Raw genomic sequence first — 15,472 nt, 5'->3', positions numbered from 1 at the left:
AGCAGTTATTAGACATCAAGTTCACAGTTTGAGATTTTCTCCCTTTTCTTTTTCTTTTAAAGAGAAGCTAGCAAATGATTTCCTTTGAGAAACGGCTCGCTGAATCTGTAATAAATAAAAGCCCCAAATAATAGTAACCCTAAAGCCTGTATATACACTGGGGCACTATCTCTATATAGATTGTGCCCGAAACATTTGAAATGGGACCTGAAGATGTTTGTGGACATTTGATTAATGCGCCTCAACAAGTCAACTACGTGGCACAAAAGTCACCGTAGAACAGGCCTTTACATGGAAGATATTTTACATATCACAGGAAAAGCAAGTCTATAAATATTCATGTGCATTCTAGTATACTGCACACTGTCATGACAACTTTTATAGTGTTCAATATGTGCATATTACCCAAAAGGTCTGGCATCCAGGCCTAGTTGCTCACTTTGTAGAAGTCACACTGTATATTCCCACTTCATGAAATTGTAAAACCATAAAGCAGCGGTTCCCAAACTCAAGAACGCCGCGGCCCACTTTGAAATCTGAAAATCTTTCGCGGCCCACCCAAACCTTCAATCACAACTCTGATCAAAACATAATGATTAAATGACCTTAAGAATTTAACCAAAATCAAACATCCGCGAGCAAAAGTCCGTCTCCGCGAGGTATTTGCTCGCTTGCGAAATGTGAACTTCGTTGCTCGCGAGGAGAATCTCTGCTCGCAATCGAGGGAGTTTTCTACACACTCGCTGTTCTTTTTGACAGTAAGGTGGAGACGGTCCGTCTCGATGCCGCGAGGTGCGTCCGCTCCCGCCGTCCCCTCGCCATCCACGCCTTAAATCTTCGGCTCCTTTTAGAATAACTTATGTTCCCCGTTAAGATGGTTCAGCTACTGTAAAGAAAATGGCACCGTCTCTCGCTCTTTAATCTCATTATCTCATCAGCTTTGTTTCTCCGACGCGCCCTGAAAGCAGCTCCATATCTCACGCGCCTGAGCGCCGCTCAGCATCTCGCCGTCGTAGACGAGCTTTGGCGTGTTTGGCAGAGCGCCTTGAGCGCCGTGTACAACCAGTATGGATCAACCGATTAACCAATTGATCCGGATTATAAGGCACTGTCGTTTGAGGAAATTAAAGTATTTTAAGTGCGCCTGGGAGTGCGGAAAATGCGGTATATTTACTTTAATACTACAAGAGGGCGCCCCATGTGACATTGGTTTGTTTGGAGGCGCCTTTTGTTGAATAACGGCAGCCGTTTCGAGCGAGAGCCTTATTGTTTTATTAATCTGTTCGTTTAAATTGTTTGTGCTTCATCAATCAATGTTTCACATAACTAATGTGCCGCATCATAAATATTTTCATATTAATTTCAAACTTTTCAAAATTGAAAATTAAAAAACGTTATTTATATATTGTAAATGACCTCTTGCGGCCCACACTTTGGGAATCGCTGCCATAAAGACTCGCATGGGGATCAGGAATCAGGAAACATTTATTACCAAAATGTGTCAGACATACAAGGAATATGACTTTGGAATTGGTGCATAGCAGCAGACAGTACGACAATAGACAACAAGACAGATAAGACGACATAGTGCAAGAAGAATAAAGTATAATATAATAAAATATGCTATGGGTTAGAATATAAGGCTATGTGTTAGTTTGAAAATGAAAGAATACAAGTTAAACAAATGTTAAAAAGTAAAAAAAAGTGCACCAGCGAACAGAAAGTGACCGGTGGGATGTCAGAGTCAGTCAGTGGGGGACCGGCTCTGTTGATCAGGTCTTAGTCCTGATGGACCTCAGCCTCCACAGGTTTTGTCCGGGGTGAGAGGGGTCGGCTACCATCTTTTTAGCTGCTTCAGGGTCCCAGAAGCGAACAAGTCCTGGAGGGACGGCAGATTGCAGCCGATCAGCCTCTCTGCAGAGACGAAAAAACTACCTTTTCCCACCACTAAAACTAGACGTTACGTGACGAAAACAGATCTTTGAAAATAAAAACTATGACTAAATCTATTCTAACTTAACGAGACGAAAATATTGGTGGTTGACAGTCACAATACTTTTTTTAATTGAATTTTAGCAGCACTTAAGTGGAATCTTAATGTCACTGTCTCCTGACGCAGACAGTTTTTAGCTAACTATCTGGTAAAACTATTATTGTGTAATGTTTTCAGGGGATTTGATGGTGTTAAAGTAGGCGTTAGCTCATTACCTTTCGCGCCAAATACTGTTTTAATTATGAAAAGTAAAAAATTTCGTAACCACTAACGCGAGTGAATTAGCCGTGCCCCAGCATCGCCCAACCGTCAGTGAGTGTTACTAACCCTTTCCTGCTGCAGTTAGACATATTTATATAGAATGGGATTCAGCTGTGGTGATGAAAGCATCCCTCACTAGCTGCTTTGGCGGGTGTAATTCTATATCTCTCCATATTGTTTATTGTAGTGTGTAAACGCACCGCAGGACTCTCGTTGTACATTTGTGGTCAGTATATTGCATATTTGACTCTGAACTTGTACTTGTGGAAGTTCTACTCACGTCGGACCACTAAACGGAGTGTTTCTGTACTAAAGCATCTGTAGGCGCAGACAGCTCGGTGAATTTCACCGACCTCTACAGAAACTGCCTCTGGATGACTGCCGCTTCCCGCGGTACATGGTGCTAGCCGTTAGCCCGTTTGGTAGCTTGTTGATCGGGCATCATACTTCCATGCCGAGGGAACTGTCCCATGGAGAGACATCGTATGCTCAATGTGACGACTCGCAGAGACGGTGAAGATTAACCTGTTCTTATTTTTCTAACTACTGCACTTCCTGTATTTAGTTTCTCGCCCTTCGTTTCTCCACACAGCTGAGTTTAGTTTGCAATTACCTCCACCTGTATTTAGGCCCCAGTCCCCCCACCTGTCCGTGCCAGGTTATCTTTTGTCCCTCCCCGAGTTGCATGTTTGTAGTCAGGTATTTCCAGTGCTTGTATGTGGTTATCTTGTTTTTACTTGCCAGGCCCTTTTCCTTTTTTTGTTTCTACAAGAGAGAAACAATTTATTCTGCAAGGAAACGTTTTTTCGTTGCCTTATTGCTCTGCACATGAGGCGAAGTCCTGACCTCTCACACTCAAGCACAATCAAACGGCTCTTTTAAGAGCAAACGTCATTTATGTTGCATAATATTTAGTATCAGTGTGTCGATTAACAATACAATTGCCCTACACTTTATTGTACTATATTCAGTGCCGTGATGGGATGTTGTAAAAATGCACATATGGTTGTATGCTGTTTGTTAAAAGTGTGAGTGTCTGATCGCCATAAAGGTCCGAGGATGTATCGTACAGCTTGGGATACGGGTGTCTGCAGGACGACGGGGATCTCGGTGCTGATAGGCTATCATGCCGCAGCGTCACCGCGAATATTTCAACTTTCACGTTTGCTGCGTTTGGGTGTTTGACGCGACTCAAATCGTGTCGACTTCCCTGCGAACTTGACGCGAGATATGGTACGTACCTTTTAGTCAAGGTAGAGTGTGAAGAGGTGTGTCTTTAGTCTGAAGATGTGAAGGCTCTCTGTGGTCCTGATGTCTTCAGAGACCTCCTTCCACCATTTAGGAGCAGGACAGCAAAGAGTGGAGATCTAGTCGAGTGTTTTGCTCCCAGTGAGGAGGAACAAGCAGTTTATCACATGCAGAGCAGAGAGTGCGGGTCGGGATGTCTGCCTGGAGGAACGCTGTCGTCTTGGATCCCCCTGGTGCAGTCCGACTACCAGTGGACCTTTTAGGAATAGCAGCTACTTTTATAGAAACACTAAAGAGCATGACAAAGCAATGATGCTTCATGCTAACAGCTGGATAAAATATATTTTCAATTCCTCACGCCAAGAAATCGGCGTATGGAGTAACCAACACGAGCCGTAGCGTCCGCGCCCCTCCCCGTCGGCCATAGCGTCCACCCCCGACAAAATGTCACTCCTGAGCCCTGTAAGTGACATATCGCAAAATATGCTTCCCAGGTGATTAGTGTAATGAGCTTCTTACATGTGTACCGCTCTTTAAGTAGAAGTTAAAAGTAACAAACTTAAGTTACAATAGCAAATTCATAAGTAGATTTCCTGATGATACAATTCATTAGAGTGTGACTTGCTGACTTTTTATCTGATCCCTCCAGTCTCCTGTGCTAAAGACCCAGACAATCACCGTCTCAGACAACACCAACTCCCTGAGAGGAAGTGTGACCTACAAGGACATCCCCTTAGTTCACACTGAGACCAAGACGATCACATACGAGTCAGCAGAGGTGAGGGGAATGCTTGGAATTGTTGACATTCCAGTTTCAGTGTTAGGAAGGTCACCTTGGATGAATTGCAGCTGATGACAAGTTGTTGACAAGATGTGCTTGTACGCATGTTTACATATATTTGCTGCGGAAAGCCTGATCCTGACATCTTGGACTTATCTGACCTCTGCAAATACTGAAGTGTGCTAAACTCAGGCCATTAACTACGATGTGATACCTTTTTCCATCTTTTGGTTCTTTAGTTTAGTAGAAATGATCATACAGGGGTAACAGAGGTGTGTAGTTGCCACACACAAGGTGATTGTGTCTCAGGAGTTTGAGTGGGTTGCCCACTTATATTAGTATTTGTACTCTCAGCCCTCCTCATTTTACTGAAACCTTAAAGGGTAGGTTGCTACATTTAGGAATGTGAATGGTTGAATGTGAGAAAATGTGTGAAGCACTCTAAAAGTGCTAAATAAATGCAACAATTTACAGTAATTCAATCGTAAGCACTGTTCCACAAGCTTAGTCTAAATGCCAATGAATAAAACTTTCAATTAGGGAAATGTCAGAGGGAAAGATGAGTTAAAAACAATGTCAGACATGAAACGGAAATTTGTTTCTGAGGTTCAATAACCAGCTCTGTTTCCAAAGGTTATTTGAATATCTTTGACAGTCTTAGAATTAAATAAATTACAAATCGGAAAAACAACACATTCGGAGAGTAAAGTATGTATGCATTTATCAATTTGAGGTCTTCTGTAACACTTAAAAGGTGTCTCTCCCACAGCCGGTGGACGGCCTGGCAGAGAGGGACACAGGAGTGTTGCTGAGTGCTCAGACCATCACCTCAGAGACCATCAGCACCACCACCACCACCCAGATCACCAAGGTCTGTTCCTCCACCAACAGCCCCACAGTCAGTCCATACAGAACAAAACAGTAGTAATTGATCCCTACTTACCTTGCAGCAGTGTCCAGCTTGGTTACCGCTACTACTCATTATTAATATCATTATTATTCGGGCGAACGGGTAGATCGCATGACTTGGTAGATTGGAAAGTAGCTTACGACCGGGAAAGGTGTGGGCACCCCTGTGTTAGACCTTCTCCATCACGCCGTCACTCCAGGCTGCAGCGCTCCCTTGAAAATGAGGTTTCCCCCACACTTCTACTTTTCCTGAGTTATTAATTAGTCGAATGTGAACACAAGACAGCATACATTGTTTACATGGATTGTGATATACACTCCAAAACCAATCATAAAAATAAACTTATTAATGGAACTCTATCATGGAAGGATAGATCTTGAAATGCATAACATCATCTTCAGGGTTTGTACGGTCATGGAAAACCTGAAAAAGTCATGGAATTTCAAAATGGTCATTTTCAGGCCTGGAAGAGTCATGGAAAGAAATAAAATCCTAAAAGTTTTGGAAAAGTCATGGAAATTTGTTATATTTCTATGATCATGTGGTTCATTTAAGATTACGTTTGAAATCATTCATATGGTTTTAAAGAGACGCTCTGATACTCGCAGCACAAATAATTTGCACCGCGGCAACACGCCTTAACTTAAAAGTTTGGTAGCTCAGGAATCATCCATTGTCAGGGAAGTGTAGATTTAACCGTGGTTGGCTACATATGGAAAAGTGCATCTCATGAGTTACAACAAACAAAGACCCGGGACGAGCAGAATGTAAGTAATGTGGAGGCGGAACATTATATATTTTAAACATGGGAGAGCGGCATTAACGAGCCGTGCTAAAGGAAGCAGACATCACTGCGCCGCTGCTAGCGAAGCTACTATAGAAACCCCATCAGAGGGCGACTGCTAGCGAAGCTACTACACCAACCCCATCAGAGGGCGACTGCTAGCGAAGCTACTATAGAAACCCCATCAGAGGGCGACTGCTAGCGAACTCTTGGTTAACATATTTGTTTTCCCAGGGTTTGGTCATGGAAAACCAGGAAAAGTCACATTTTAAAATGGTCATTTCCAGGCCTGGAAAAGTAATGGAAAAAGTCGAACCCCAAAAGGTTTGGAAAAGTAATGGAAATCTGTTATGTTCATGCGGTTCATTTAAGATACGTTTGAAATAATTCATATGGTTATAAAAGAGACGTTCAAAATACAAGCAGGACGCTACAAGCAGGACGCTCTCCTATTCGCAGCGCAAATAAATCTCACCATGTTTGCTGCTAGCGAAGCTACTACACGAACCACATCAGAGGGCGACTGCTAGCGAAGCTACTACACCAACCCCATCAGAGGGCGACTGCTAGCGAAGCTACTACACCAACCCCATCAGAGGGCGACTGCTAGCGAAGCTACTACACCAACCCCATCAGAGGGCTACTGCTAGCGAAGCTGCTACACCAACCCCATCAGAGGGCGACTGTTAGCGAAGCTACTACACCAACCCCATCAGAGGGCGACTGCTAGTGAAGCTACTACACCAACCCCATCAGAGGGCGACTGCTAGTGAAGCTACTACACCAACCCCATCAGAGGGCGACTGCTAGTGAAGCTACTATACCAACCCCATCAGAGGGCGACTGCTAGCGAAGCTACTACACCAACCCCATCAGAGGGCGACTGCTAGCGAAGCTACTACACCAACCCCATCAGAGGGCGACTGCTAGCGAAGCTACTACACCAACCCCATCAGAGGGCGACTGCTAGCGAAGCTACTACACCAACCCCATCAGAGGGCGACTGCTAGCGAAGCTACTACACCAACCCCATCAGAGGGCGACTGCTAGCGAAGCTACTACAGGAACCCCATCAGAGGGCGACTGCTAGCGAAGCTACTACAGGAACATGCCGAGCAGCCTCCGGCGCTGTACGCAACACCGACATTTCCCGACGTGCGCTGCCCGTCTGCTAGCAGCAGTTCCACGTTGTAAACAGAGGGTGTTTCGGCGTTGCTTCGGTGTTCTTTGTCATTGAGCCGTATTAAGCTGCAGACACGTGACTTAATTTTCCTCCTCGAATGACAGGAGATCATTGGATTCTTTTCGTTTTGTGTTTATTTTATGCTGCAATGCGTCAACATAATAAACAATTACTACATTCTGTCACACGGCAGATAAACGATATGCTCTTGTGCCTTATGCAGCTCTTCTGTGTTGCACCTACTGCAATCATGACGCCATTACATGGAGACACACAAGGAGCGTCAATCCAACATAAATACGTTCAATACAAGTTACATATCTTTAGTTCCTGCACAATGACCATAACTTAAATGATTAATATTCCCAAAATTCCAGTGAAGTAATACATACACTTCCGGCTCTTACAGAGACTGTATGTCTACTGTAAACTGATAACAGTTCATGTATTGTCCATCATTTGAAGTAAAATAATGGAAAGTATTGTTTAGGCACTGTTTAGGCACCGGTATGTTTTATAGGTATCGTTTCAGCACTGGTATCAAGAAAACCCCAAACGATACTCATCCATAGTGGATAATTGTATAATTGCTTAATTATAACATCTTGAGACCGAATTGAATGGTGGGGGAAACACTGTATGCTTTGGTATTTTCATTGTTAGTTTAAATACTACATTTACTCACTTTTTCATGTATACACTGAAATTTCACACTTCATGGAAATTTAGTTTGAAGTCATTGAAATCCACTGGTCAAAATGTGTATGAACCCTGATTATCCTTGTCAACAATGTCATGTTTGGAGCCAATAAGACCGGTGTTCTCGCAGCATTGACTGGGTGGTTGGGCTACACTGCTCTTACGCTCTCGTCATGTTAACAACCATGCAAAGAGCTCAGCATTTATTTGAGTTAATTAACGTTATCAAAAAAAATGCAGAAAGAACCAACCCGAATACTGTCATTGCGACAGTACTGTCTCTGTTTCTATCGCCTCGGATTCCTGCGTCTCTCTCTGTCCCTGTCCTCTCTCACGACTGGTGTCCACCTGACAGCTTACTGATTTCAGCCAGTTCATTGTTTTATAAATGTTGCTGAAAAAGCTAGCTGTTAGCTGCACAAACTAGGCTAACGTTAGCTTACTGTGTACGAGCTGCAGTGTATATATTTATTAAATTGTACATTTTTAAAACTACAAGGGTAGTTTTATAATTCATGTCTATATTTTATGTAAAAACCCAATTGATTTTTTACAAATTATATGAATTATTACCACCCTTCCTCTTGCGCACCCCCTATTGGCCAGTCGCGCACCCCCACGGGTGCCCGCACCACACTTTGGAAATCCCTGCTCTAGATTACTCATTTAACATGTTGCCCCAAATTAACCATTTATTCAAAAAACCTGCTGACGGTTTAATATTCAGAGGATGTGGATTCATTTATTATAATTTATGGTATTTGAACTGTTATACTGCACAAAATACATGGGTCTCTCTACGTCTAGCCATGGTTTCCATAGACATGTCCACGGACATGTGAAATGTGGCAAGAGTAAAATAGACTTTGCAACTGCTCGGCCCACAGGGTTAATGACTCATTATTTTAGGGTGGTCCTTTGCTGAGACATGAGTGTGTGGATGGAGCACTAATTTTTATCATTAAGAGGCTGACTAGTTAGCGACATACCTTACTAGTTGACTCCTTGGTGATGTCACGCACTACATGAAGTGCTTGTCGTTAAGTTTGTTCCTGGCTACCAGCAGCATGCCACTATCTCCCAACTCCTCCTTACTCCGAACGGATTTCAGTCGGGCAAACGGTTCGGGCCGACGGGTGGGGGGGCTATTGGTCATTCCGTTGGTGCTCTCTGGTGTCAGTGCAGAACTACCGTGCAAGAGAATTTCTTCTTTGTTTTATTCCAAACGTTTGCAGGTTGTTGAGGTAATGTTAGAATGGTAGGAGAAACACTGGATTTTGGTTTTGCATGTGTTTCCTACCCTTTTTTTGTGTCCTGTTTCTCTTGTAGACGGTTAAAGGAGGAGTCTCTGAGACTCGCATTGAGAAGAGAATTGTCATCACTGGGGACACAGAAATTGATCACGACAAGGTGAGTAACGGATCAGTATTGTCATCAGTCGGTCAGACCTGGACTTAAAAGAGGACTCAGGGGCAGAAGGGTGAGCAGATTAGGATGTCTTTATTAGGCTGTCTCATACAGGGCGAAAAAATAAGCAGTCATATAAAAAAAAAACTATAGGAAATCTATTAGCAAAATCTGAAGGAAATGATCTATAAACAGAAAATCACTCATCACAGAGGAATACCTAAGAAACTCAAAATCGCTCCATTAGGAGGAAAACCAAAAAAGCTATAAAAGGCTCGAGGCCGTTCTTAAGAAAACAAAATTCCCTCGTAAGGAGACGAGGTGAGACAAGGGACACTGTGTCTGTGGTGGCAGGCTTGAGTAGACAAATGGTGGAAACACTCCGGCACAAGACAAAGGGAGACGCAGACTATAAGACACATGAGGGCAATGGGAAACAGGTGGACACGATCAGGAATCAGGGAAGACAATTCGACTGGTGACACATGAAGTGACCTGAAACGAGAGGAAGGTTAATCTTTCAAAACAAAACGGGAAATGACAAGTATGTATATATGTATGTATACACGTATATATGTGTATGTATATAATATATATATATAATGTGTATATATACACAAGGGACCGGCGTGAAAGGGAAGCCGCACATACTCTGCTCCTGTAGAGATGCTATACTGGAAGGTTTGGCCAGCTGGATGCATTCGTGCTTACGCCATATGTTGCTTCAATCAACAGGGACAGAATTGAGCATGGACAGATATGGGAGGAAGGGACATGAAGAACTTGTCAAAAAAAATTCTGAAAAGGATAGAGAACAACAGGACACACTCGGATAACTCTGTTATTAACATAAGTTAACATCACGTTATATAATATATATATTTATAATATACACACTGAATTGTATGAATAGGTTGTTATTATGTTAAACTGTTGGAATAAATGTTAAATATTTAACTGCAAAGTAATAATGCATGTTTGATGTCTTTTATTTTTGCATTGAATAATACTGGGATGTTTGCCCTATCAAAAGAAATTCCACATGCCGCCACTGTATATATGTACATACATATATGTAGAGGTATACAGATTTCTGCTTGAAATGTTTGTTTCTGAAGCTTGAATGGCTTCATTTGCATTATAGAGCAATGTGGTCATATATCAAGGAAGTCATTTAAATGAACGCATTAACGGTTATCCACTTTACGGGCCTGAATTGTTGTCCTTCCACCACAGGCTTTGGCTCAGGCCATTAAAGAGGCGAAAGAACAGCACCCAGACATGTCTGTTACCAAAGTGGTTGTACACCAGGAGACCGAGATCAGCCCAGAGTAAGACAGGCTGAAGCTCTGGAAGGTGAGTGTCCAACCCTCAACTGAAAGCGATGCTGCGCTGCTCATTTCGAGAAGCAAAAGGAAGTTCAAAATATAAAATAATTTAGAGTATTTGATGGAAATGAAACAGACAAATCTCAATACCATCTATAAAATACGTTGCTCTCTTCTGCAAGAAAGTGGTGATTGTAAGGACGGACCCTATTCTTGCACGTTAATCTGATTATGCAATAAGAGGGCACCTCCCTTGAGTTGTTTCCAATCAAAAACCACCATTTAAATTAAAATATGTGAGATCACCTCAAATTCAACGGTAGAAAAAACCTTCTGTTAGCCTTAGCCTCAACTTCTCTTATCAGTGCTCTTAACCTCTCTACTTATTTTTTCTGAGAGTAGCTTAGAGCCGCAGTGTCGGTGAAGGACGTTCTGAATGTGATGAGTACTGTGAGACAGCAAAGAGTGTTTTAACTGTCTCATCTTTGCACTAGTGAGGACATTGTTCATTTCACTTAAAAATATTTGTATCTTCTTTTCTTTCTCTGCTCGGCTGTCAATCTCTCTTTTTCTCAATCATTCAATAACATGAATTCCCACAGCTGCCCCCCCCGACCACCAAATTCCTTACTTTCACCAAAGCCCCCCGAGAGCCATCACACCCAGCTGCACTGCCTACGACAAGGACCACTCGACCACCAGAGGAATCGAGCTTCAAGGCTGAACGATGAAGCTCACCCTGCGTGAGTCTGGAGTTTGACCCCAGGGACAGGAAGAGGCCAGAAGGTTCCCCAAAACGTCAAGCCCCTCTCCTCCACTACAGATCAGCCTTGCTGGACTGATGAAAAAACATAATAAAGTACAGCATTTGTGGATTTATTCCTCTCCAATTTGTCTGGGGAGTTTGAGAAAATGTTAAAGGACATTTGGTCTTTAAATCTTGAGATTACTGGTACTTTATTTTTCTACGGCTTTTCTTAAAATCGCAATTGGTTCAATGACTTGGACAGCAAGTGTTTTTTAACGGTATGTTCCGAGCAGCATTAACAAAGGGGTTATGGGTGACTTTCTTGGCTTGTACTCCTAGGGACCCGAGGGTCCCTCTGAAATTTAACCTTAAGTTTGCTGTCATTTCTTCTACAGTAAATATTTTATTTTCCCTCTAAAAGCGAAAAAAAATATTTTTTCAATTTCTGTATAAAGAAGATTCATTTTATCGAACCACTTGGGCAATTTCTCCTATTATCTTAGAGTTCTGACCTAATCATTTGTCGGATGGTCTTTTGACTCATTTAGTTGTTGTTGTTTTAGTGCTTGTTTATCAGGACCACAAAGTCAACAGCATATTGAAATGACCTTCATTTATTTTACATCTGTCTCCTCTTTGTGTGTCTGTATGTTTTAGGTGTACTCCGCTCAGTTGTTGTGACTTCATGACTTTGTATTGAGAACTTTCCAGTTATCAGATAGTTCTAATCATTCGTACTGAGCATGACATAAGTAACCATAGTATTTCTGCACATATCTCACATTTGTACTTTTCTACCATCGGGGCAGTGACATGTTAATGAAAGGAAATGACATGGCTGTGTGCCTGTGTGACACCACAGGATGATGATGCCCAAAGGAATTATTTTCACATTGGTTATTAATTATAAGCTAATTAAGGAAATGATTACATCAACACATTGACAAGGTTATCTGGATAAAGCGGTTAATCACACCCATTAATCACACCAGTTCTCAGCATACAGTGAGTAAATATGAGGGCTCTGACTTTTTTTTTGTTTTCTTTTGTAGCATATTGGCTCTGAAAAGTTGTGATCACAGGGGTCATTTTTGAACAAATTAAACTAAATAATTAACTCGGAACTAAAAGTTTTCACAAGAGGGCTTTCGTTCAGTGAACCTGTTGGCTGCTGGTTATTTGTTTACTCACTTACAGTGATGTATGAAATGAATGCGTGTGACCCCACAAACAGACACAATGCATTCAAATAAATGTCATATTTTCTATTTCTAATATTGGAATATTGAGTTCATGCAACCGACTGTAACCTTATAGTCCTGACATTAAAACAACATAGCGTACTGCTCAGTACACACTCCCCATTCAAATCACACCTTATTTGGAATGACATACAAAGTTTGTGTTTGTTGATTTTTAAACAGGATGCTATTTTAAAAAAGAATATTCTGTACAGCCGAACATGTTGTTCTTGTACTGTGCAGTATGCACTCCTTTTTTGAATTGTGAACCCTTACTTTACCATCAAAAGCCAACAGATTAAAAGAGCACCATGGAAAGAATAAACACACATGTATACATTGTATTTGATCCAGTTCTGTGTTGAGTCCTGATTATTTATTATGACAATGATGTATCTAATAGGACATTTGATCGTATTAGAAATAGGTTCCAGAACCAAGCTACAAAAAGCCTACGGTTGAGAAACAGACGTCCATTATCAAGATGCAGCGCGTAGAGCAACAAATAAAGGGGGAAAGAGGCCCTTTAAAATGTGCTAAACAATTGCATAACGTCGTCAGCTAGGCTGCAGTGAGTGACCTATGGGAGTCTATTGGCTGCTGATTAGAGGCAGGGAGAGAGGAGGGGACCGGCAGGGAGGCAGGACACTGCTTGGTATTGGTGAATGCTGCGAGCAACTTAATAAAATAAATGCAGTTGTGGATGTCTCCGCTCCACCGGACTGCGAGGAAAGGGGCTGCCGGGGGGAGCGCTGCTTAGAGAACCCGGCACACGGGTCGTCAGTCCGCTTAAAATCAGCTCAGGTTGTGAATCACTCCTGCACATATATAGGTGTGTCAACAAGGATGACTTGATACCTCTCACAATACCTAGGTTATCCACAGAGCATCTCTTTTATATGTATGTACTCCATAAGAATTATGTGTCAGACAGAGGCATCTTAGATTGAAGAGTTCAAATCTATTTTACTATTTAAGAAAGGCTGTTAAGAACATCTGATCTGAGGAGCCGCTGGTCGCTGCAATCAACAGGCCACAGAGCAGCGAATTGACTCCCATAGTCTGTTGCCTCCACCAGCGAACTCTAGAACAATGGGTGCCTCAGGTATTTATCCAGATCAGTAAAGGTGTGACAGTTAGTGTCCACACCTCTGGGAGTGGTCTCCTGGTGAGTTCAATGTAATGTCTCTATAGGTTAATATCAGTGTGCTGTCAAGTATTACAAGCATGCATTTCGGTTGGTTACATTACATTAAATACAATCTTAGCTGCACATTGGTATTATTCTGTTGATTACCCTTTCAAAATGACCGTGTTTTTACAATATTCTCATGACTTTTGATTACACTGTTCCAGAATCATGGCTGTATGCTGGTGTACACAAAATGCATTTTATTAATTGTTCATTTATGAACCGGGTCGTCAGTTTATTTCTAATACTCTACACCCCCTTTGGGAGTCCAGACACTGCTGGTGGTGGTAGAGAATAAGTCTTCTGATATGCCAGATTTTCCTGCTGATTGGAGGTGTCAGGGAGGTGTAGGGTTGCATTTGGTGCGTTTTGAAATGACAACTGACAGCAACAGAGCTTTAAACGTTAAACAACACTGGTTTATGGAAACAGTGTATCAGCAAACGGCATGCCCACATAGACAGCGGAGGCCCCCGGGCCTGGCATTAGCTTCTCCGGTCTTCCTGACTGAATTTCAGGAATGATTTATTAAAACAAGCATGAGTATTAAAAGTGCAGTTGGGGCTTGGACTCCATCCAGCCGTAGGATAGACCAGGAGCCGAGATGCCAAGATGAGATGAGGCATATCCCCCAAAACCAGGTTTCTTTTATGCATGCAAAAATAAACACTTACGGCCCATGAAGCGTCCCAGCCGGTTTGTCCTCCTGAGCATTCGTTACCGGGCTGAGATGTTAGGGGAGCATATAGTCGGTGAGCCCCCCCCTAGCAAGTAGCCAAGCTGGTCCCAGCACCAAGCCTTTCTCTGTCATGGTTGGAGTGGGTAAGGCTCCCAACTGGACAGAGAGTGAGCCGATCCCTCCCCAGGACGGGGAAGGCTGAGTGAATCAAAAGCAGTACATTATGTTTACATTTCTCATTTAACATCAACTCACTGATTGTATGTATTTATCACACGGCTTTTTGAGTCTTTGCGCTGGGAGGGTGACTCATGTGTGCGTGTGTGTGTGGGGGTGTGCCGCCTGGTGTTTCATTTCCTATCTGCCTGTTGGCAGTGCAGGGGAACAGATTGTCCACTTTGCATCACTGCTTCAATAATGCAGCATTTGCAAAAATGTATTTTTGCAATTTTGCAATTCTAGCACGGCATGTTTGATGCTTTAAGCAAGGCTTGACACGGCACCAGTGGAGGAACATCATGATTTGAACAATAATAGACAACAACAACAACATGCTCAATCGTTGTGTGACGTATATGTCATTTTATGAAGGTCTAGGCACTGTCAAAAACTACATTGTGCCTGGATGTTGTCATTATTAAATATTAAATAACTTAAATATGGTGGGAAGATATACCCCGGGATCTCAAAACCGTCACAATACTGCATTATCATTCAAAATGACTTAGAAAGAAGGCCAGTGGTGTCAGAGGTATTTAGATCTTCTACTTAGATGACAGTGATGTACTCTTTAAAAAATAAAAGAAACCTCACCATTCCAGCCTGTTAATGGTAACAGAGTTAAAGTAGAACAAATCGCTACAATCTCTCTGCAATTGGATTGGTTTTTCAAACTGGGGCGGGTATGAATGGCCATCAGAGGTGCTGCACCAACCAACATGAGGGGGTTAGAGATACGAAGCCAATGTCTTGAAGGTACCTTTTACTAATTAAATGGAAATAGCGCCACCATGCTTGC

The 15,472-nt window shown here is 42.4% G+C and overlaps 1 protein-coding gene and 1 long non-coding RNA gene across 25 annotated transcripts in view; one reads left to right on the top strand and one right to left on the bottom strand.

Moving 5' to 3' along the window:
* Positions 1-12,939, top strand: part of epb41a (erythrocyte membrane protein band 4.1a) — a 41,307-nt gene extending 28,368 nt beyond the window's left edge. For 9 of the 24 annotated variants that reach the window (XM_040188569.2, XM_040188572.2, XM_040188570.2 and 6 more), the window contains 5 exons: positions 4,152-4,280; positions 5,038-5,154; positions 9,189-9,269; positions 10,503-10,622; positions 11,197-12,939. In XM_040188569.2, the coding sequence (XP_040044503.2) occupies positions 4,152-4,280; positions 5,038-5,154; positions 9,189-9,269; positions 10,503-10,601 (426 nt within the window). In that variant the 3' untranslated portion in view covers positions 10,602-10,622; positions 11,197-12,939. Of the gene's footprint in view, positions 1-2,569; positions 2,681-4,151; positions 4,281-5,037; positions 5,155-9,188; positions 9,270-10,502; positions 10,623-11,196 lie in introns of those variants that run through there. The other 15 variants (XM_078081232.1, XM_078081243.1, XM_078081239.1 and 12 more) reach the window with 4 other exon arrangements.
* On the bottom strand, positions 9,341-14,582 carry LOC144383523 (uncharacterized). Its single transcript, XR_013450953.1, has 3 exons — positions 14,450-14,582; positions 9,918-9,988; positions 9,341-9,761 (listed from the first exon to the last, which is right to left on the bottom strand). It is a non-coding gene; the product is annotated as an uncharacterized LOC144383523 (long non-coding RNA).
* Positions 14,583-15,472: the final 890 nt, after the last annotated feature.

Source organism: Gasterosteus aculeatus, chromosome 10 (genome assembly GCF_964276395.1).
Source record: "Gasterosteus aculeatus chromosome 10, fGasAcu3.hap1.1, whole genome shotgun sequence".
Taxonomy (NCBI): domain Eukaryota; kingdom Metazoa; phylum Chordata; class Actinopteri; order Perciformes; family Gasterosteidae; genus Gasterosteus; species Gasterosteus aculeatus.
Note: the sequence above shows the minus strand (reverse complement) of the source record. Positions and strands in the feature narration are given on the sequence as shown.